Raw genomic sequence first — 24,354 nt, forward strand, 5'->3', positions numbered from 1 at the left:
TGCAGATAATAATAAGCGAAATAGTGGCTTTGTAGGTCGCTGGCAAAACAGGAGTCACCAGGGCAACCACCTCATGAACACCAAAGAGGGATGTCACCCAAACCAGGGCCAGTAATAGAAGGTGGGAATAGGAACTGGCAGCTTCTTTGGGAGGATGCGAGGGTGGTAAAGGATGGGAACCTGGGAAAGGAAAGGGGGTATGAAATGAATGATGTAACGGGGGCTGACTGGGAGAGGCTCCTGTCACTTGAAGCTGGACAGACAGCTTACTGCTCCCACCATGCTTGTGACCGACAGCTGAGAGCTGGCACCTTTTTCCCTGCCCTTGCTAAGGGAATGTTAGGGGCACCCTTTCTAACAACATCAGCATGGAGGACACTATCATGTTGCCTTCTTCTCCTGTAACAGCTGGCAGAGCTGGCAGGGTCCTGATCTAAGTAAGCATAACTGAAAAAAAAATGAATCTCATATAGAAGGGGCATCTGCCAGAGGCACAGGGAAGCACAGCTTGGGCAAGACAGCTGTTGGAAAACTGGAGAGGGGATTGAGCAGGTCCAAACTGGGCTCCCTTGGCTGCAGCAAGGTTAGGCTTTAGCAGAAGCTGGTTACTAAGCACTTCAAAAATGAGAGGCAGCTGAAGGCTGCTGGTCTTGCTGCAGGGGCTGCTAGGTGGTCCAGCCTTCATGGAATTCTGTTTTTGGAAAGCTATGTTTTGAGAAACAATGCTTAAACCATGACTATATTTTAGCTGTCCAGCAGCCTAAACTGCAAATAAGAACTATGAAACAGAGGTGATGATGGAGAGTTTAATTTAAGAACCTACACACGGGATCAAAGAATCCCTGCACTCTAGGAGGGCAATGGCATAGCCGCATCCCACCAGCCCTTGTGTGGAGTCATCAGAGATCGCCAGTGTAACAACGTTGTGCTCGTTTGCAAGCAGCCTGTGCATATGATGAGAAAGTGCTTGTGCTAAATCAGGGAAAGGAGGCAAGGCTGGTGCATATAATGAAATTAAAATAATGAAATCTAATCAGCATGAAGCATGGGGTCAAAACATTTTAGCATGCAGGGCCACCTTCATCTAGGTAAATCTATCAGAGTCCAGCAGATACCAGAAAACAGTAAATGTAACTTAACTGCAGCTAATAAAATGGCTGTAGCTATACCTTTTTGTTAGACAACAACAAATCACCCACAAAATCACAGCTTTATTAATTTAAAAGCAAAGCAAGGAAAAAAATCTGATCATTAAAAAACATCTTACTTTGTGAAATTTACAAATAGTGTAATCACGGGCCTGAAAGCCTGATTACCAGTTACAACAGCCAAAACTGGTAGTTACACTGTGCCAGAATATGCACATATTTACAATCCAAAACATTTCAAAGACATGCTGAGTATCAAAGTAAGCATCTCATTTAATGACATGATAGAATTTGACACAAACAAGTATAGTCAAGTCCAAAATGTTTTAAACGAGTTTTCTTTACATAAGAAAATGAGACATTGTAAGTTATTATATATACCTGGACATGGACTTTATCAGAATATTTACTAATCACTGTTATTACAGAGGAATAAAAACATATCTTTGACACTTACAAATCCTCATTTCCATAAAGGAAAAGTTTTATTGCCTGTATTTATATAAATAGGGTATCATACCTTAAACCCAAGTTTACATTTATAAATGGGGAACATTTTGAAGAGCTCTTCAACAGCAATATGAAGTGTACAAAAACACTGGAAAGAGAAATAAATATTCTAACAAGAAAAAAAAGTAACCGCTCTCCAATGCCTACAAATATCAAGTACCTCTTACATTTTTAACTTAAAAAAGATCTTTGTCAATTAGGCAAGAAATTTAGAGCAGAATAAATGTAGGAGATGTATTACAACATTAATGCTAAATCAGAAAATATAACCAAAAGTCCTGAATGTAATAATGTACACTTACAGAAAACACTTCCACATTCTATCTTGTGCAACTACACTACAGCACTTAGAACTAGTGGTATATTATGATGTATTCTCTTTTAAAACATGAATTTTCACAGTCCTGGTGATATGGTACCAGTTTATTGCTAGCATTCCATTTAGTATTTCATAGCACACAAGTGTTAAGTAACTCATATACTATTTCTACTAGTAAATAAACACACACCAAGTAAACTGATGTTGTTATCACATACCTTAAAACAGGTTTTTTCCCCTAATTTGTGTGAATTTTGTTGCCTACAAAATCAAGGACAACAATACCGATTAGCTCCTAGCACAGTATTAGCAAAATATCATTGACTCTCAAGTTAATAAATAATCTTAATTCCAGCTGGTAACATATCTACAACCACTTCTGGTCAATGACGTAAAAAGTTGTGCAGCCTTCTGGGAGCAGACTGGTGTCCACTAGTGACCAAAAGCAGGATTTATATAGGTTGGTTTCACACCTCCCAGTGTATTTCAGAAGCAAGGGAAATGCTGATTATCTAAAAGTCTTCAAATATTTCTGTAGTCAAAACTCAGTATGTAGTTTAAAATTTAAATATTTACAAGTCTCCACTCCTTGAGATTTCAGATCTTCACAGTATTATGTTAGAAATTAATTAAATGAAACCTCCTATAGTTTACCTGAACTCTGCACTGAAACAGACACATGACTTTTCAGGGAACTCTTCTCTAGGATGTAGAGGTCACTAAGAGACAAACCTCCCAAATTCTTTAGCATTAAAATTCACATCAGCTAGGTATGTAGGTAAATTAAATAAGACCTTGAATTGCAAAGATATTGCTTTACTTTTAACAACACCTGGGAACAGAAAGAAATGGATTTTTCTTTAAAATAAAAATCTTTAGCATTCGATTAACAGTGGCACTTTGAATGAACTTACAAGGAAATGATCATTTGCATACAAGAAAGTGTGATCAAAGAATGAACTGAGGAATCCACAGCATCACTTTGCAATCTTCTGAAGAACACTTTTCAGGTGTTTATTTTGAAGGCCTACTTTCAATAAACAGCATATAAACACTGCTTTGTTCAGAAAACAAATAAAAGGGCCAATCAGCATTACCCTAAAAACTTTTAATAAAGTTTTAGCAAATCCAAAGAGTCCACAATTCCAGGAGTGCTTTTGAACTGAACTGCTTCAATCCTCTGAACAAGGACCACATACTATACCCAGAGGCTCATTTCAGGAATACCTGTTTCTACCAAGCACAGTCATACACGCATCATTTTACTAATCTGATAGCAATTTATTTTTTCACAGTAAGTCACAAATGACCTTTGTCTAAAATATATGCTTGAACTATGATGGATATCCATTAGAGAGCCCCACATTTTCAAACAATATTTATGCCTGGACAGTCTCTGCTGGAATAAGATTCCCCGTAGTATCCAGCTGCATACACTTACAAGAGCAGGCAGAAACTGGACACTCAGTATGGTCCCTAGATAGCAATAGCAGAAAAAAAAGAAAAAAAGTTAAAATAAAACTAACAAGAATTTTGTAATCTATACATTTAAGTATGTGCAGGGACATAGTATCTCAGAAAAACTCAGCATCACAGTTAAGTTTCGCATATGTTCTAAACCAACAAAACAGTATAATGATAGATACAGCAAAGAAGGCATGTCCTACTCAGTGCAGCATACACATGTGAAATAAGAAAGATTTTAACATCAGCTTACCTGAACCAGCTAAGCATATGCCCAGCATGTCCACCGTGCCTACAGTTGTGACACCAAGTAAACCAGTTGTTGAACTGGGCTAACTTCTTGTCTTTGCTAAGATCCACTTTTTCATCTGACTTGGATCCTCCTGTGCAGAGGCAAACCCACCCCCACAAATATGCTTGTAAATCATTATGCTTCATTTATATTTCAGTCCCAGCAACACTATTAGAATAAATTTGAAATTAGGAACATTATGTGAAAAAATGGCCTGATTTTAAAAGAGAAGTCAGTAAAATTATTAAACAGGTAAGAACTGGTGGAAAGCCGAGACAAGAATTGTATTGCTGAGCTGTTGTTTCACATCTTACAGACATGCTGGACTTGCCTATTAAGTAAATTTTACAGACAGAATCTCTTTCAACAGTGATTTATGTTCCAGTGAATTATGGGCCTGTTTTACTGCAAATGAAATGTTCTGCTTTAGGAAAAAAAAAAATATATATATATATGTAAAAAAAAAAAAAGAACAAAATTTAGTTGGAACAATTGGAACAATTACAATATAGAAGTCATAACACATATCAGTATAAGAATGAGAAGAGATATATATGGACAACTGCACAGCTGCTCATGGCTCTATAACAAGACTGACCTAAAAATATACACAAAATCCGTTTCATTTAGACCTTCTATAATGCTGAGCCCGACATTTAGAACAAAGAGATTCTAGTAATAATATTTCTTAGCTGTGACAGTTATGACCCATACATTCTTTCACACTTAGTGACAGAAAGTATACCACATTCAATTCCTCTTCCAGCTAAAAATCAATTAATTTACATTCCAAGATTTCTGTGGTGTCCCTACCATTCATCTCACGAATTGCACTTCCCATTTCTTAGAGTTTTAAGGCTCACAATACTGACCACCAAAATACTTGAATCTTTTCATCTGCCTAAACCATGGAATTTCACGGACAATCTCACTGGGAAAACGGTCAGAACCAAGTAACCGCGCATACTGTCTGACACCAAAGAACTGAGACATAGGTTTCATCATAAAATCAGATGGGATATAAACAATTTTTCAATTATGGTCTTCCTCCCTCAAAATGACAAGTATGAATATTTACAGTACGAGTACAAATAGAAAGAAAAAGGTGCAACAGAAGTTCTTCTAACAGGAACTGCTAATTAGTACTCTAGCTGAATAACTAACACCCACTGTGTCATACCTGGACAGCTGGAAACTGGTGTTCCCATATTTATCAAGCAAAGTGCACAGCGAGGAAGGGGTTTACGGCAACCAGGACAGCTCGTAACTTTTGACTTAGTTGGTGAACCGCTAACTCCATATTGGCTAAAACCTCGGCCCTGATGAGGAATAGCTGAACAGCTGTACGAGATTGATTTTCCACAGAAATTGCAACTCACAAACACCTAAAGAGAAAAAAAGCCCATTATTTTTTTGGTTCGGTTCCACTTTTGCTACAACTATGAGTGGATTCATTCAAGCTAGCAAACCTTTACCAGATATTCTAGAGAGCGCCCTGGAAAGCCAAGGCTACTTGTGAAAGAGTTCCTAACATCTTGGCTTATAGATGTGGCACACAGTCCCAAGAAGTAGGCCTTAATAATGCCCACTTACCTCAAAAGCACATAAAAACATGCACAACTGCTGAACCTTGGAAGGCTATTATTTAAGGTAATAAAAAGCTATACCTGCAGTAATGACAGAAATGAAGTTTACTCTACTTACTGTGTAATTAAATCTGGTTTCTCCCTCCTTATAGTCAGGTGACCCGGTCTACAGTCCCCAACATGAGGATTTTCTAATAATCTTTATCTGCATACCTTATGCCACAAGTTGTGACTTGATACTAACATGTTTTAAACTCTTTAGGAGCTATTTGTGTTGGATCATATAAGGAAGGAGCAGTAAACTCCACTCCCTCCCACTTGGAGCAGTATGGATGCAGGTCTCCTTAAACAACTGTGACAGATAAGAAATTCAAAAATAGCCTTCCTTAGAAACCTTTGGGCCCTAAGGCTTGTAATGCACACCCTTAGCAGACATGAGAGAGTGGAAGGTGCTATGCTAAGACCATGTTGGCTAAAAATGCCACCAGATGTTAAGTAGATAGCATTTGGACAGGGCGTTCGTTTTTGGTTTAGCTTATGTTCAGAACTGATAAGGAAAGCTGCTGTTGACTTGTAGTTTAAGGTTCAAGGGCTTCAAAACAGCTTTGAAGTTTGCTTCACCTAAAACAGAGCCAATTTGAACTGGTTCTTTGTTCAATTCCCTGGTTTCAGCATCATCCTCACCATGATGCAGAATTCAGCTGGATGATACACCTTTGATTTTGTTTTTCCATGTGGGAGGGAAAAAAAGAAAGTTTCCCCAGAAAAAGTGTTGAAAAGTTACAGTTTCTGAAAGACAACTTGTTATTTGAAAGAAAAGGTTTTAAGAAAAGAAAAAAAAAAAAAGACACTTGAATAAAAATGGTAGGGAACTGATTTCCTAGATTAGATATGAAGAAATGTAGCTTTATTTACCATATTTCTGTACTCTCTATCAAAACAGTTATTAAGTCCTTTCTCAAAAACTATTTTGAAAAAGCACGGCTATTTTTTTAGGGTAGCCTTAGTTGAAAACTTTCTTTTACACACGAACCCTCACGAAAGCCAAGGTGCGGCCAGCAACTTTTTTCTGTAGAAGTACCACGCCACTTTCCTTTCTGGATTGGCCATACTTCATACAAGAAATACATTTACCTGGGCTAAAGGTTTTGAACCGGGGTCCAGCTTACTCCTATGGATATCAAATTCTGCACGTTTATGCCAAAACCTCCAAGCATCTAGAAGATTCCTGTAGTTCTCAATCCAGTACTGAACCCTCTCATCCTTAAGTACATCTGATGGAGAACCCTAAAGTAGGCAGGAAAAAATGTCAGACACACACTGAACATACACAATACATACTATTCACTTTTTCAAAAGACTTTACAAAGTATACTACAAGATATGAGAAATAATACAGTGTAGTTTGTCTAGAAAAAGATTAATTTTCTGTTAAACTGTAATGCGAGTTTGATAAAAATTTTCTTCAGTCTGCCTCTCCATTTGAAAATACCCATGCTGCCATGTCCTACTAAAAACTCATGTCTGTCAGATGAAGGATTATAAAATTGTGTCACATATCAGAGCCTATATCATTGTTATGATTACATATGCAGTTAAACACAGTGCTGGCAATAGCTGCCACTGTGTACGGGCCAAGACAAGTCCATGATAAAAAAAACCCACAAAACCAATACCTAAAGACAAACAAAAAAACCCTCACCTCAATTCTCTATCAAAATCCTGAAGAAAAAAAATGACGTTTCGAACCTATCAGGAAACACACCAGCAATAAGCAGGGAAATGGGTATTCCCAGTTCAGCTAGTGAAAAGGACTATTTTTTCTTTTTGCCTCTTTCCCCTACTATCTCCTCAAGCTATCTCAACCAGAGAAAGTGAAGATACACATTTGTAGTTAACATTGAGTGCTTCAGATGATTCCACAAAACAGGCATGATATATATTGTCACAAATAGTTCACAAGATTCAATAATATACTGCTAAAGAAACTATGCTTGATTGTTTTTCTATAAAGATTTATTTTAGAGTGAAACACTAACCTGTAGCATACAATAGCTTGCTGTCTGGACATCTCCAGTTCTGTCAACATAACTTTCCATCAAGTCCACTCCATCTTTTGTCAACCCCGTTAACAGTATTCCCTCCAAATTCCCAGCATCTTTCATTTCATTCGTCAGCTTTTCAATAAACCTGTTCAGCTATTAAAAAAAATGTTACTTAACTTTTGCCATCTGTTCAGCCCTTCCTAACTCATTTATGTCAGCCTATGTAAAAACTTTCAATGATTGAATAGGTTTCTTTAAGAGTGCCTTTTGCTAACAGAATATGCTGCCTCCTGGATGTTATAAAGGAAAAGGTACATGGCTGTATCCACTATATTGCAAGAATCCAAATATTTATCAACAAACTTTAAGCCTCCTGATATGAAGTGCAAAGAGAGAGGTTACACATTCTTTAAATACTTCAGTGACTTTAAAAGAAAACATTCCTGCTGTAAAACGAAGCCTTAATTCAAGAGAAGGTAAGCATCCAGAAATAAACACTGAATAAGTACAAATACTCTCCAATAACACAGTTAATGCAATAACATTTAACAAACTAGCACATCATCAGTATTAAAAAAAAGACAAAAATCAAGCTGAAGGTACAAACTGAAGACCAGATTATACCACACCTTATATCCTATTGTCATGAGAAAAATCAAATCACTCATGACTCATTGCTTCCACCGTTCACCCCTCCACCCCAGAGCTTCTTCCATCTCTAAACAAAACCCAGCTCAACAGTTTGCTTAAATGTGCAACCACAGACTTACTTGAGCATCACTGAGGAACTTGCAAGCAAATGCCACTCTGTCTCGTACAGCTACGTTATTTTCATACTTTGGAGAGAAAAATGGGAATCATCACCATCCCATGCAAGCTTCCACTTTTTCAATACATTATTTGTAAAATCCAAAACACTTGCGCTATTGTATAACTAATACTATGAATTTGATAATGGACAAAGAAAGCATCGCATCTGAAGAAAGCTAACACTAATTATCAGATAAATTGTTTATACTCAGATACAGGTATCAGCGCCAGACTGTGACTACTGGAACAATCTATTCAAATGGCAGAAAGCCTGGTACAACACGTCCTATACTGTTTACGAAACTCTGGATACAGAAACTTTGCAAGACATGTAGGGCTGGGCTATAGTTCTTCTAGCACATATAGCCAAGAGTCTCACCAAGTCACAGGAGCAAGAAAAACAAACAAATCTCCATTTACCGTATTTAGAAAATAGTCTAACCTCTAGATTCCTTCCTAAAAAATCACAACTAAAAGTTAAAAAACAAAACAAAACAAAAACCCCAAACACCCAGAACATGGATTTCTCACAAGTACACTGGCACTCAAGGTGCAGCAATGCAATAGTATTTACTTGCTGCTTTCTAATACTTTTACTAGATCTGACACTGAAGAAAAAAAAATGCTTGACTAGATTCATTCTGGTACTTAGCTGTGCCCATATTTATCCCTCCTGACATTTTCAGAATAGAAATTGTGATTGACACTGCTGAAACACAGAGCTGTGCACAGCAAAATCTTTTTCATGTAAATTTCAACAGGTTTCATTAAAGTAAAAATTAAAATTAAAAAAAAAAAACACCACAAATCTTACAGTCTGACAGTTTCTAATTCATCAATAAAAAACAACTATAAAATTATTACATAACATCCAGAGAACAACAGCATTCTCTCTTGCTGGTGTTAAAAAAAGACTCAGGTTTCTCTCCTCTGGGATTCTTCCCTTATTCTTACTCAATACCCTAAAAGCACCGTATTATGACAACTTTGTCTTCAACAAGTTTAGGACAATTACCCTGTTGCTTTATAATGAGTCCTCTCTTGAGCTAAAGAATTCCTACTGAATCAAGGATTTCTGTTGTTCTCTAACCAAGGACCAAGTATGTTACCCCTCTAAAGGCTCAAAGTATCTCATAATTAAAGATTTAGTTTGCTCTTCACACGGCAAGTTTATACCAATTTCAGAAGATGTGAAGCTATTGTTTACTGTTTCAACACAACAGATTTGTTTTAACAAGTAAACAAGGTAAAATAAAATACAATTCAATGCAAATATAGCTTGATGAAAGTACTGTGAACTCACCTGCACTTACTCTGTTTTGTGCATTTCCATTATTAACCTCTCTCTCCCTTTTTCTTACTGCTTAAATTATTTTGATAGTGTTATTTCTAACTGTTTAAGAATTCCACACTAAAAAAAAAATCCTCTGTGTGAATGATGTTGGATATTTTGGCTGCTTATGCATGTTTTTATATACTCGGTTCACTAACGCAACATTCACTAATATGAGATGTCTGTTTAAGAGAGAAAAATGGTATCTGCCAGCATCAGAAGAAAATAATACATTCTAATCTGATTAATTAATGGAGTATATAGAACTTCTACATATATCACAGAATCACAGAATGTTAGGGATTGGAAGGGACCTTGAAAGATCATCTAGTCCAATCCCCCTGCCGGAGCAGGATCGCCTAGACCATATCACACAGGAACGCGTCCAGGCGGGTTTTGAATGTCTCCAGAGAAGGAGACTCCACAACCTCTCTGGGCAGCCTGTTCCAGTGTTCGGTCACCCTCACCGTAAAGAAGTTTTTCCTCATATTTATGTGGAACCTCCTGTGTTCTAGCTTGCACCCATTGCCCCTTGTCCTGTCAAGGGATGTCACTGAGAAGAGCCTGGCTCCATCCTCATGACACTTGCCCTTTACATATTTATAAACATTAATGAGGTCACCCCTCAGTCTCCTCTTCTCTAAGCTAAAGAGACCCAGCTCCCTCAGCCTCTCCTCATAAGGGAGATGTTCCACTCCCTTAATCGTCTTCGTGGCTCTGCGCTGGACTCTCTCTAGCAGTTCCCTGTCCTTCTTGAACTGAGGGGCCCAGAACTGGACACAATATTCCAGATGCGGCCTCACCAGGGCAGAGTAGAGGGGGAGGAGAACCTCTCTTGACCTGCTAACCACACCCCTTCTAATACACCCCAGGATGCCATTGGCCTTCTTGGCCACAAGGGCACACTGCTGGCTCATGGTCATCCTGCTGTCCACTAGGACCCCCAGGTCCCTTTCCCCTACGCTGCTCTCCAACAGGTCTGCCCCCAACTTGTACTGGTACATGGGGTTGTTCTTGCCCAGATGCAGGACTCTACACTTGCCCTTGTTATATTTCATTAAATTTCTCCCCGCCCAACTCTCCAGCCTGTCTAGGTCCCTCTGAATGGCTGCGCAGCCTTCCGGCGCGTCAGCCATTCCTCCCAGTTTGGTGTCATCAGCGAACTTGCTGACAGTGCGCTCTATTCCCTCATCCAAGTCATTAATGAATATATTGAATAGAACTGGTCCCAGTACTGACCCTTGAGGGACTCCGCTAGACACAGGCCTCCAACTGGACTCTGTCCCATTGACCACCACTCTCTGGCTTCTTTCCTTCAGCCAGTTCACAATCCACCTCACTACCGATCATCCAGACCACACTTCCTCAGTTTAGCTGCGAGGATGCTGTGGGAGACCGTGTCAAATGCTTTACTGAAATCGAGATAGACCACATCCACAGCTTTACCATCATCTATCCACCGGGTTATATCCTCATAAAAGCCTATCAAGTTGGTTAAGCATGACTTCCCCTTGGTGAAGCCAAGAGAGAACAATATATATATGTGTATATATATGTACCTATTACTTAAGGGAACTTTAATGTAAGAAAAATTTACTCACCAAAACACCATCATATGAGCCAGACTCACTTGTCAGGAAAGCAAACATAGCACACAAGTAGGGATTGTTCAACTGCAGTCTTAGAGTACTGCACATTTCTCTCCAGAGTGAGTTCTTCTCATCTGTGTAGCCTGATAGAGCCATTGCTACTACATTAAGGTTCAGATCACCTGATTTATTAAAAACAATCAATGAAACAATATTCAAGTTAAAGACTTAAAAAAATCCAATTAAAACTGTAATTGAAAGCATCAGTTTGAAACAGAACGCTTTGTTAGAATGCAAGACAAAATGCAGTAGAATTAACGCTAGCTAAAATAAATGTGTGTACACTAGCATTTTTTTAGTTTCTGCTTTAAATGCCTCTGTTCAGGTAAGTTAACAGCTCTAGAAGTCACAAGACCACATGCATGACAGCCTCAGTTATACTTTAAACAACATCACACTGGTTCTGGTATTTTGAAATAGTTTTGAACTGCTAAATATAAAGAAATGTAAAGGTAGGATTGTATATATAGTCATCACTTAACAGACCTAGCTAGAGGATGACAGTTGCATATAGCAGCTTCAAGTTAACAAGTTTCCTAAAAACATAAAATCTATTTAATCTAATTATTCATTCTGTCAGAAAGTTCAATTTTATTTTTGAATTCAAAGATAGCATGTCTCCCCTCTGAACCTTCCCTAGGGAAAGCACATACACACTTCCCCCTACCAAAACGGGGCAATATTAAAAATAAAAGAACCTTAACAGCTCCCTTCATGTCTGTCTTACCCACTTTAGTGGCAAGATAGTCTTTTAAACTTAATAAGAGAACACAGATGCAAATCAGAGTTGTAGGAGGAATACTGGCAAGAAAACAGAACAAAAATCCATCTCCTGGCTCCGGCATCTTACCTTTTCCCTCATACATTGCAACTCTGACCAAATATTACTCCAAAACAAATGTTTTCTGAAGACCCTGAATATTACCCTGAGCAACCTGACCTAGTTGAAGATGTCCCTGCTCATTGCAGGGGGGGTTGAACTAGATGACCTTTAAAGGTCCCTTCCAACCAAAATTATTCTATGATTCTATGATTACATTTCAGTTATTTCACAGCAATTGCACTGGTGGAAAGCTGCAGGCAGCCCAACAGAAGCAGATATACATGACATCTAGCCAAGGCACAATTCCATTAAAACAAAAGAATTCCACTGGTTCTGAGTGTAACACTTTCTGGTGCATGTATCAATAGGAAATTCTGAAACATACAATCTATTTTAACTAGACAGTAAGGCATATGATAGACTGAAGAGTGAAAGATCAGGATTTGTCAGATTCTTAGGCTCCAATATAACCACTTCAAGTAACTGTTTTATAAGACAACAGGCATCTTTTCCATACGATCTTCCATAATTCTGTTTACAGAAAAAAACACCTAGTAAGGTAATATAACACCAAAATAAAAGGTACTAAACACAATACACACCTTTTCCCGAGGAAGCCCCTTTATTTAGAATTTGTATTGCTCGCCGTATGTCCAAGTTGAAAAGTGCTACAGAGGCAGCTCGCTCCCAGTCTCCTTCCTGTTCCAATGAATTTAAAAAAGGTTCCACATCTAAGTCCGTTCCCTTCTTTATCCACCCACAGAGCTGCAAAGCCAAGGATCTCTCCTCACTCAGATACTGAATAATATCTGCCTGTCTATCAGATCCACTCCTGCTGTGCCTGAGGTTCTCTGTTGTTCCTAGAAATGGGAAATAAATTACATTATGCTTAAATCAAAATTAAATTGCAATCACAATACTTCGATTTCAATCATAAAGTAGAGTAGAAAAGCTGAGTATCATATTTTAGTACTTTAAATTAACACCACTAAAAACTCTATGGTACAGAACAACATACACAAAACTATTTTGATCTGCTCAAAATCATGCATCTAAAGTTGACACATATTCCCCACTAAGTCTTTTTTCTTTCCTCTACCTCCTAAGATTTTGGAGGTTCTTGCTACAGGAGTGATCAGTATGTTCAATTTGAAAATACTTAATACACAGTCAAGCACCTGCCCTACCAGTTCTCCTCTTCTTATCAAGCATCAACATGCCAGAAGCTTTCCCACCGCTGAAGTGATTTTTTGCTCCAAGGAGCATAAATATTAATAAGACACATAATGAACAGAGAAGGAAAGATTCAAATAATAGATTATATTAATAAAAGCTCCACTGAGCATGAGAGGCATAATGTGATGCACCAGGGGTGATTAACACTTGAGAACAAGACAGCTTATTTAAACATAGTTATATAAACGTACTTAGTACAATAGCAGTGACTACAGTAAAGTCAGCTTCCTGGAACCACACCCGACGTGGAACTTTGAAAAATACAATAGTTATGTGGAGAGAAAGAATTTTCAGTGTCATAGTCAAAACTCAAATGTTTAAAATAGTTCAGTTGAAGATTTACCTCTGAGGATATTTTTGTTTTATGATCACTGACTTTCCAAGAACACTGAAAATTCTGGAAATTACTGTAATATAAACTGTTAACTTTGGTATATTAAAACACAAACAGAAACACATTGTTTCTGTATTTTTAAATAGCCTCTTTCAATAATTTTTAAAGACAAACCCATGAGTGCATCATTCTGTAAATGTAACTACAATAGTACTTATCAAAGTTGGAACATTCTTACCCAAAGATGACTTCACAATTGATTTAATGCCAGCATAAACTAAGGGACCTTTGTTTCCTGTAAGTTTTTGATCCATATCTTCAGTATACTGCTTCATAAGTATTTTCATGTATAGGAAGCTTAATTTTTCCCAAGTGTTTGCAAAACTTTTTTTTTTTAATTTAAAAGTCACATCCTATTAACATATGCCAAATATTTACAGGATGTTGCATTACATTTAAAAACTTCCATGCATTTCATATAACTGGCTTACATATAAAGGTATATTGCTTCTTTAGGATATAAACTACAATAAAATAAAGGATATAATGCAGAGTGTACCAAAGTGATTTCAGCTGAGGATCTTCATTTCCAGCTAGGAGGTGATTTCTCCAAACTTGTTCAGTGTCAAGACCATACCTTGACAGAGCTCTGAGCCGCATTTTGGTTGCTATGTCTTTTTCCAAGGAACTAGCCTTTCCTTCTTCTGTACATTCATATAAATGTCGTCCACAAGCCCACATTAAGGATGTCACTGGACTCCATGCAAGCGAAATTCTTTCAAAAACAGTGAAGTCAGACATAGTCCTGCTGGGAGTCACTACCACCATTCGATTTTGACTTGTGGGATGCCAGGCAAATGATGCAATGTAGTTTTCACAAGGTTGGACGCTTCTTTCGATTATCGTTGGCTCAGTTTCATCTCCAATGGGGGTGGGAGTATGCTGCATGTCATACAGTCTAATGATATTACTATCTCTTGTTAAAGTAGCTAACAGCCCAGTTCTTGTTGGACACCACGCGACTTTTGTTAAGGGTTTTGGTTGCTCTGTCAAGGTCAAAACTGGCTTTTCAAACTTTCTTAAATCCCATATGGCAACCTGACCTTCATAGAAGGAAGCTACACGATCGTGGAAATAGGGATCGACAGTCACTCCTTGGACAGCCTTGGTGTTTACAAATATTTTTTGGCTTGTGTTCCTCAGATCAAAGATAGCCAGATTTCGATGCATTCCAGCTAAAAGAAGCTTCTGGTCCCGTGGAAGCCAACAAAGAGAGAGACAAGCATCGTTCTGTCCTAATTCATATAGTGGCTTTGTTACTACAAGTCCCACTTCCGGATCTCCTGCTGAAAGTCTTACCTTCTCTGTAGCAACGGCAGCCTCTGGGGCGTATTTGCTACTGATATCCCAGATCAATACTGAGAAGTCAGCCCGATGTTTATCTAATCCGGCAGCAAGCCAATTGCTATCTAGTGGGTTCCACGCGAGCGTATTGCATTGCCGTGCGTGTTTGGGAACAAACTCTTTGCCTATCAAATCTTTAGATTTTGAGTTGTGATCTTGACCGAGGCTAGTAAGTACCACTCGACCATTGGCCTGTCCAACGGCAAGGAGACATTCAGGATCGTACTTCGGATACCAAGCCACACATTTCATATATGGGGTATCTGAATTGATTGACAATAGCGTAGCTGTAGTTTCTTCTGATAAGCGCAAGGACCCTGCCTTGAGTTCTGAGCTTACAGCAGAGTCAATGTGATACAGGCTCAATTCCGAATCGCACACAACAAATCGGTCAACGTGGTGCGGCGCCCACAGAATATCGGGTTTGGAGCCACTCATGTTTAGGGTAAGTTTACACACAATTTAAGCTCTTGTAAGAAGATTCAAGTGATATCCGTTCATATGGAAACTGCTGAGAAAATCATTTGTAGGAATGTTATCAAACCCCAAATGCTTTTGTAATCTCAGATTATCCCTAAACAAACAAGAACACGGTTCTGAACAACTTTTAGCCCAACCATTTACCACGTACACATTTGAGGCCAAAACCTGAATCCTCTCCACAACAGCAGACTTTGTTTTTGCTGGGATGTACCTACGGAGACAGAACCAACATAGCCACCTACAAACTAACAACAGAATTTGCTGTTTTTACAAACTCCACACCAGTATTATTTCGCTATTGTGGAAGAAAGAATTAACTGAAATGTCATGTGGCATGATATGTGGGTGTGCTGCTGGTAACGAGCCACTCCCTAAAACACATAGCAGAAAACTTCTCTGCCTAACTGATGTGCACTAACTGACAGAATTTAGAGCCTGTTTTATAGCCTAGAAATACTTGCCTTCTTCAAAGATTTCTATAGAAATACAACTTTCGACTCCTTATCTTAATTCTACTGCTCCTAATCTCACCTTCTGCTCCAAAACTACCTTGTCTTCATTCGTATTTGGCCTACCAGCGTTCATAAGCTTACGCTGCTGTTAATTATCATTTACACTTTCAGCAGCTGTATGTCCAGAATCATTACACGTGCCTACAAAGAAAAAGACTCCGCAGATCCTATAAACGTTATTCTATAATTGGAAAAAGGGACATACTAGATGGGCAAGCACGAAAACGAAGCCTTATTTACTTCTCCCGGGCCTCCTCTCTGCGTCTGCTGGTTACCCCCCAGCACCGCTCCTACGTGCTCCGGGGGGCGCAGGGCCCGCTGACCGCAGCCCGGCCCGTCTCGCCGCTCCCCGCCCAGGGGCAGCGCGACGCCGGAGCCGCGGAGTGAGGAGGCCGCCGAGGCCCGCCGGGACACCGCGGCGGCGGGAACGGACCGGAGCGCGGGCGGCCGCCACCCGCCCACCTCCCCCAGGCGCAGCAGCTGCTCACCCACCCACAGCGCCCTCCGACACCGCCGCCGCCGCCAGGAGCACGGCCCCCAGCCGGCCCCACCGCCCGAGAAGGAAGAGAGGCCGGCGCACGAGGGCTTCCGGTTGCGGGGGCAGCGGGGAAGGGAAATCTGTGGCACTTCCGGCGCGCGGGACCAGAAAAGCTGTTGCGCTTCCGTCACGGCAGGTGAGCGTCGGCCCACACAGGGCGCTTTCCGCCGGACGGAGCCATGACCTTACTTCCGGCCGTGGACCACCCTTCTTTCATTGGTCAGCGGGAGCCCCGCGGCGGCTGTTGGGAAGCGGTGACGTCACGGGTGGCGCCCGCGCGCTGGGGGGAGGCTGCGCCGGTGAGGGCCGCGCGGGGCACCGACACCCTGCACCGAGCTTCGCCAGCGTCACCCCTAGGCGGGGCGTGGGGGCTGGCTTAGGGCCGGGGTGGTTGTAAGAATTGGTCCCACCGCATGAACGCGGGCCGCGCCCTGCGGCAGTGGCGGAGCGGGGGAGGGACCCCTTGGCGCGCGGCCTGGTTTATTCCTTGAGATACTCTCGCAGCTTGGTGTAACGGCGTTCGGTGTCTGTCGTCACGGAAAGGCTGGCGCTGATAAGTGCGCCAAGGGTGGGCGGGAACAGGGCGAACAGTGGCAGAGATACCCAGTTACACACCTTGGTGTGAGTAACTGGTGGGCAGGAGCAACTGCGCGCTTGGTTAGGCTGGAATATGCGACAGGTGTGAACAGAGATGACAAAACCTCAGAAAATCTCACTCGGTTCAGAGCCTGCTGTTGCGTCTTTGCCGTCCAAATGGCTCTCCAGGGCCCTTCCCGCACAGAAGCAAGGTGTGTCACAGACATTTTCTGGTAGCAGTAGCTCTCCTAGCTTCTGATTTTTCTGAGTAGCTCATCATTTGCTACAGAGCAAATACAGATTTTTCTCGTGTGCATGTACAATAAATCCAGTACTTCTGGAAACGTGAAAAGAGTTGGATATGACTGGTAAATGGGGCTGATCAGAAGTTGTGTTAAAACTTTTTCTGGTGGGAATCTTGGGTGTCTTCCTGAATAAAGTTTTAATTTTATAGGGACTAGTTTTGCTTTCTCTGAAAGTAAGTCAGTGATGTATTAGTGCCGTTGAAAGAATATTTCTGTTCAAAGTGATGGCATGGTTGGGATGTGTTTTGTATTGGTCATCATCTTCAAAGCCGGTTGCTGCAACTAAGAACTTTCCTCTTGCCAGTATGGAATAGTGTGTGCTGAATAATCAGATGTGCAAGCCCACTGGAGATCCACCTCTGTAGTCAGAAGCGGGCAGGTGACAACTAACCTAAAATTCCTCTGAAATACTAGCAGTGGCGTGTTAATAGAAGTTGAAATTCTTCAGAAAACAAGTAAAACAAACCTAAAAATTGTTGTATATTTTACATGTGAAAAAAATATTCTGCTAATCTACCAGCTGTTGCCTCTGAATTGAGGAAATACCTGATGCTGGAGGGCTTTCTGATCTTGCAGATGAAGACGTAAGGGACTGTGGCTGAAAATGGAATCTTGACGTTTTCTGGAAGAATATTGAGTACACATTTTAAAGAAGGAATAACCACCGTAACAGATAACAGAGATGGTAGTATTCGCCAACACTCAAACTCTTTAAACCAACTAAAAGAAATGTTTTATAGTGTATTATATTTGCATATTTTATTGATACAGTGTGGGAATCACTGAAATTCTGTCAAGTAATACAGGAGGTATTCTCCCTACAAGTCTTAGCAATACGTTTTCTTCAGAAGAAAAAAGTGTTTATTTCAGAAGGAATTGCTAATACTAGAGCTATACTCACCATAGAAAACACTGTGTTAAGATCTGATTTTATTCTTAGGTAAGATTATAAATCTTCCACCCAGACATTACCTCTTGAGCTAATGTAGTAAAAGATAGCAAGACTAGGTTGTTACCATTTATGTGGACTATCCCTAGAGAGGGATGAAAAAGATTGGGAAGAATGTAGTCTGATTCCAAGCTTTACAGAGGAATATGGTCCACTGAGGACAGACTCCGGCTGTCACCTTCATATTCAGCCCTTTTTGCATTTAGTCCCTCTAGCTTCTCTTATTCTAAGTTCTTTTCCCTGTTCCAGTCCAAGTGTTTCATGACTAGGTGCAGATTACCTTTTTCAAAGGCTTACCGTTTGGCCAAAAATCAGTAGATTTGCATAAGAACTACAGCAAATACATCTCTCTTTTACCTTCTTTCTCCTCCTCTGAGCTCTGTACTTTCCTAAGTATACCTTACTGCTCCAAAACATTTTATTTAACAAAAGAAAACCACCTGGTTTTCATTAGCCTCATTCTTGGAGATGACTGGATTTCTTTGGCTAAAAATTTAGACACAAAGACATCTGGCATGAATAGTTTCAGTTTCTGTCTTTAAAGTTACATAAAGCTATAAACAACAAAAAAACAGAGTCTTAAACAGGAACTATTGGGCAACCGTAATAAAAGGGCGTGGTACCCAGCCTGGCAGTAATTATATGGATGGGTTCTATACACGCTCTCTAGACGTGTCCTTTACTTCATCTCTAGTTTTGAATGTGCTCTGTGATGGGAATTACATGGGTAGGGAGTCTAATCCAAGCCCTACAGATGCCAAACACAAGTCTTCATTTGACTTTGTATACTCAGAAACATGCCCAGGGGGAGAACAATTGAGGCCTTATTACCTAGACATGTAGGAAAAACTTAAAATTGTCTCACTTACACATATGTAAGTAAAAAAATACTTAAAAACAGGTATTATTTTCATTGCTCAGATTTATCATGTGGATCATAACTAAACTTAAACGTGGTGAAACCATAACAAACAGTCAGTCGGCAGCAGCAGCGACAGCGACTGAGGTGAGTCCGGGGCGAGGGTGAGATCAGGCTGTACCGGGGGGTTCCGTACTCAGGGCCACCCGAGCAGCAGCCCCGAGTCCCGTCTGGACCCGGAAGTTCCCGGCAACGAATCAGGCGAGGAGGGGGCAGAGCCAGAGGCACCGCGGGAGATTTGAAGGGCCTCTGGGGAGCGCGAGCGACCCGGAGGGCGGCGGTTTGTGCAGGCAGGGCGAGCAGAGTAGGCGGGCACGAAGGTATGGTTTCCACTCGGCGGGGCCCTAAGTCCTCTGCGGGTGCCAGAAAAGACATGGCAACCCAAACGGACCTGCCGCGGAAGCATGCGGAGGTGCAGGTGGCAGGCTGCAGGGAGTGCCAGAGCCTGGCCCTGGCACTCGAGGGTAACGGAGACCTGACCTGTGTGAGGTGTGAACAGGTCGACGACCTGATCTCCTTGGTGGCACGACTCAAGGAGAAGGTGGAAAGGTTAAGGAGCACAGGAGCATCCCAGGATGAGGTTGGTGGGCAGTGCTGGGCAGTTCCCTGCCTGCCCTGGGGGAAACGGACGGGCCTAATGCTCCCTGGGTAGTGGAGGATCCTCTTCTTCCTCCACAAGGAGCAGGAGGAGACCTAGGCAATGGGGGGGAGTGGAGGCAGGTCCCTGCTCGGGGTGGTAGGCGAATCCCATCCCGACCTTCCTCCTCTCCCCGTGTCCCCCTGAAAAATAGGTATGAGGTGCTGGAGCCTGAGCGTCTTCCTGAGTGTCAGGAAGACACGAATCTAGGTAAAGGACCTTCTAAGGGGCTACGTAAACAGAAGCAACCGAGTAAGAGGGTTGCAACCAGCTCCAAAAAGGAGAAAAGAAAAGTAATTGTTATAGGCGACTCCCTGCTAAGGGGAACGGAGGGCCCCATATGCAGGCCAGACCCGACTCACAGGGAAGTCTGCTGCCTCCCAGGGGCACGGGTGAGGGATGTTGCCAGGAGGATTTCTCAACTGGTGAGGCCTTCTGACTACTACCCACTATTAGTATTCCAGGTGGGTAGGGATGAGATTGAAGAGAGAAGTCCCAGGGCAATCAAAAGGGACTTCAGGGCCCTGGGGCGTTTGGTGAAGGGGGTAGGTGCGCAGGTGATATTCTCTTCAATTCCTTCGGTGTTTGATGAAAATAGGGAAAAGACTATGAAAGTACAACAGATTAATATGTGGCTAAGAGACTGGTGCTGTAGGTGGGATTTTGCGTTCTTTGACCACGGGGTGGCTTTCATGGCACCGGGCCTGCTTATGCCGGATGGGGAACAGCTGAATCAGAAGGGGAAAAGGGTTATGGCCCAGAAGTTGGTAGGGCTAATCAAGAGGTCTTTAAACTAGGTTTGATGGGGGAGGGGGATAAGACCAGGGCAGCCACAAATGAACCTAGGGGCGACAGGCCTGCGTCGGGGGCAAGGCCGCTAGCCCAGCTGAAGTGCGTTTACACCAATGCACGCAGTATGGGCAACAAACAGGAAGAGCTAGAAGCCACTGTACAGCAGGAAGGTTATGATGTGGTTGCCATCACAGAAACGTGGTGGAATGACTTTCATGACTGGGGTGCTGCTATGGATGGCTATAAGCTCTTTAAGAGGGACAGGCGAGGCAGGAGAGGCGGTGGTGTAGCGTTGTATGTTAGGGAGTGCTTGGACTGTGTTGAAATTGAGGAAGATGATGAGGATGATAAGGTTGAATGTCTGGGTAAAGATCAGGGGGAAGGTCGGCAGGGCGGACTTTATGGTGGGAGTCTGTTATAGACCACCCAACCAGGATGAGCAGGCGGACGAGATGTTTTACAAGCGCCTGTCAGAAGCCGCCCGGTTTCCAGCCCTTGTGCTCGTGGGCAACTTCAACTTGCCGGATGTCTGCTGGAAATACAACATGGCAGAGAGGAAGCAATCTAGGAGATTCCTCGAATGTGTGGAGGACAACTGCAAGTGGTAAATGAGCCCACTAGAGGAGGGGCCCTGCTTGACCTGTTGTTTGTGAACAGAGAAGGACTAGTGGGAGATGTGAGGGTTGGTGGCCGTCTTGGGAATAGTGACCATGAAATGTTTTCGATAGTGGGGGAAGTAAGGAGGGGCAAGAGTAGAACTTCTGCCTTAGATTTCTGCCGGGCAGACTTTAGCCTGTTTAAGAGGTTGGTAGACAGAGTCCCTTGGGAGTCGGTCCTGAAGGGCAAAGGAGTCCAGGAAGGCTGGACATGCTTCAAAAGGGAATTGCTAAATATTCAGGAGCAGGCTGTCCTGGTGTGTAGGAAGACAAGCCGTCGGGGAAAAAGACCAGCCTGGTTAAACAGAGAACTTAGGCTAGAACTTAAGGAAAAAAAGAGAGCCTATTTGCTCTGGAAGAAGGGTTGGGTAACTTGGGAGGTCTATAGGGATGTGGCCAGGTCATGTAGGGAGAAGATTAGAAGGGCCAAAGCTCAATTAGAGCTTGATTTGGCTGCTATGGTCAAAGATAACAAAAAAAATTTCTACAAATACATTAACAGCAAAAGGAGGGTCAAGGAGAACCTCCACCACTTGCTGAATGAGGAGGGTAGTGTCGTGTCAGGGGGTGAGGAAAAGGCAGAGGTGCTCAACGCCTTCTTTGCCTTGGTCTTTAATGTCAAGACCGGTTGTCCTCAGGAGGCTCAGCCCCCAGAGCTTGAAGTTAGGGACGGGGGGCTGTGTGAACCTCTCATGATCCAGGAGGAGACAGTTAGTGACCTGCTGTGCCAATTGGACACCCACAAGGCTATGGGCCCGGATGGGATTCACTGCAGAGTAATAAAGGAACTGGCAGATGAACTTGCCAAACCACTCTCTATTATCTACTGGCAGTCCTGGTTAACTGGAGAAGTTCCAGCTGACTGGAAATTAGCAAATGTAACACCCATCTACAAGAAGGGCCAGAAGGATGATCCAGGGAACTATAGGCCTGTAAGCCTGACCTCGGTGCCAGGCAAGGTGATGGAACAGATCATCCTTAGTGCCATTACACAGCACATGCAGGACAATCGGGGCATCAGGGCCAGCCAACATGGTTTCATGAAAGGCAGGTCCTGCTTGACCAACCTGGTCTCCTTCTATGACAAAGTGACCTGCTTAGTAGATGAGGGCAGGGCTGTGGATGTAGTCTATCTAGACTTCAGTAAGTCTCCCACAGCATCCTCCTAGATAAACTGGCTGCCCGGGGCTTGGATGGGTGGACTCTTCAATGGGTTAAAAACTGGCTGGATGGCCGAGCCCAGAGAGTGGTGGCGAATGGTTCAACTTGCGGCCGGTCACTAGCGGTGTTCCCCAGGGCTCAGTTCTGGGGCCGGTGCTGTTCAATATCTTTATAGACGATCTAGACGTAGGGATTGAGTGCACCCTCAGCATATTTGCAGATGACACCAAGCTGGGTGGGAGTGTCGATCTGCTGGAGGGTAGGAAGGCCCTACAGAGGGATCTGGACAGGTTAGATAGATGGACCGAGACCAACGGCATGAGGTTCAACAAGAACAAGTGCCGGGTCTTACACTTCGGCCACAACAACCCCATGCAGCGCTCCAGGCTGGGGGAAGAGTGGTTAGAGAGTGGCCCAGCAGAAAGAGACCTGGGGGTACTGATCGACAGCTGGCTAAACATGAGCCAGCAGTGTGCCCAGGTGGCCAAGAAGGCCAATGGCATCCTGGCCTCTATTAGGAATAGTGTAGCCAGCCGGTCTAGGAAAGTGATCGTCCCTCTGTACTCGGCACTGGTGAGGCCGCACCTTGAATCCTGTGTCCAGTTCTGGGCCCAGCACTTCAAGAAAGATGTTGAGGTGTTGGAGTGAGTCCAGAGGAGGGCGACCAAGGTGGTGAAGGGTCTGGAGGACCTGACCTATGAGGAACGGCTGAGAGAGCTGGGGTTGTTTAGCCTGGAGAAGAGGAGGCTCAGAGGTGACCTTATTGCAGTCTACAACTACCTGAAGGGAGGTTGTAGTGAAGTGGGAGCTGGCCTCTTCTCCCATGCAACTAGTGAGAGGACAAGAGGACATAGCCTCAAGCTTCGCCAGGGGAGGTTCAGGTTGGACATTAGGAAGAATTTCTTCTCAGAAAGGGTCAGTAGACATTGGAACGGGTTGCCCAGGGAGGTGGTGGAGTCACCACCTCTGGATGTGTTTAAGAAAAGACTGGACATGGCACTTAGTGCCATGGTGTCACGGTTTAAAGCTGGGCTGGCGATTAAACCTGCGGCAGATGCCCTCTGTTATCCCCCCCCCTCCCCCCAGAGGGAAAGGGAAAGGGAAAAGCGAGAGAGACTTCTGGGTTGGAAAATTAAAACAGTTTTAATAAACTATAATAATGAAAAAAAAGTATAATAATAATAATAGAAATAATCAAATATATACAAATATATATACAAAACCAAGATTGAGCTCCCCTGAAGTCAGCCACGTCACCACCGGCACTGCAGGGCAGGCTCCGGGAAGGCCCAGCCTGGGCCTAGCGACGGTCGAGAGCTGGATTCAGGAACGCACGGATCGGGATCGGGGGCAGCAGGAAAACAGACGGAGTCCTCCCTGGACACCGGCCATAGCAGAAAGAGAGCGAGACCCTCGTGATCCCCCCACTTTATACCGAGAATGACGTGTATGGGATGGAATACCCTCGTTGGTCAATTTTGGGTCACCTGCCCTGTCCGCTCCCCTCTGCAGCTGCGACCCCCCTTGGGCTCTTCACTCGTAAGCAGTGAGGAATTCAGCAGTGACCTTGGTTTCTCTCAAGAACAAGTACAGCAAGAGCCTTTCTGCACAACATCCCTACCGGTGCCTCAGTGATAACTACAAACTTCGAGCGTTATCAGTCCTGGAAGCAGACACTGTCTGCAAAAACATGCAGTTAGTTTCAGAAAATGCAGTTACTTAGAGGAGACTTAGCTGAAAGTAAAAATCACTGAAAGGAAAATCGGCCTGGTTTAGGCCAAACCAGGACATTCCACCCCTTATTCCATACCATTCACGTCATACTCAGATCACCACTAACTTTTCATTTTAAAATATATACAGATAACATTAG

The 24,354-nt window shown here is 42.7% G+C and overlaps 2 protein-coding genes across 8 annotated transcripts in view; one reads left to right on the forward strand and one right to left on the reverse strand.

The window, feature by feature from the left end:
• Nucleotides 1-1,202: 1,202 nt before the first annotated feature.
• MIOS (meiosis regulator for oocyte development) lies at nucleotides 1,203-16,535 on the reverse strand. Of its 6 annotated transcripts, none has more exons than XM_068405439.1 (11): nucleotides 16,441-16,535; nucleotides 14,095-15,461; nucleotides 13,788-13,886; nucleotides 12,582-12,839; nucleotides 11,109-11,278; nucleotides 8,135-8,200; nucleotides 7,359-7,517; nucleotides 6,454-6,606; nucleotides 4,914-5,118; nucleotides 3,695-3,824; nucleotides 1,203-3,453 (listed from the first exon to the last, which is right to left on the reverse strand). In XM_068405439.1, exons 2-11 carry the CDS (start codon nucleotides 15,389-15,391, stop codon nucleotides 3,357-3,359), a joined length of 2,634 nt encoding a protein of 877 aa, XP_068261540.1. In that variant the 5' UTR covers nucleotides 15,392-15,461; nucleotides 16,441-16,535; the 3' UTR covers nucleotides 1,203-3,356. The 6 variants fall into 6 exon arrangements, with proteins under 6 accessions (XP_068261540.1, XP_068261541.1, XP_068261542.1 ...); XM_068405440.1 differs by having other exon boundaries at nucleotides 14,095-15,464; XM_068405441.1 differs by having other exon boundaries at nucleotides 16,437-16,535.
• A 72-nt stretch (nucleotides 16,536-16,607) lies between these two features.
• COL28A1 (collagen type XXVIII alpha 1 chain) overlaps nucleotides 16,608-24,354 on the forward strand; it is a 114,526-nt gene continuing 106,779 nt past the window's right edge. The window contains exon 1 of one of the 2 annotated variants that reach the window (XM_068405316.1): nucleotides 16,608-16,622. The gene's annotated coding sequence lies outside the window, so the exon portion shown is untranslated. Of the gene's footprint in view, nucleotides 16,623-16,642; nucleotides 16,706-24,354 lie in introns of those variants that run through there. The other variant, XM_068405315.1, reaches the window with a different exon arrangement.

This window comes from Nyctibius grandis, chromosome 7 (assembly GCF_013368605.1).
Source record: "Nyctibius grandis isolate bNycGra1 chromosome 7, bNycGra1.pri, whole genome shotgun sequence".
Classification (NCBI taxonomy): domain Eukaryota; kingdom Metazoa; phylum Chordata; class Aves; order Nyctibiiformes; family Nyctibiidae; genus Nyctibius; species Nyctibius grandis.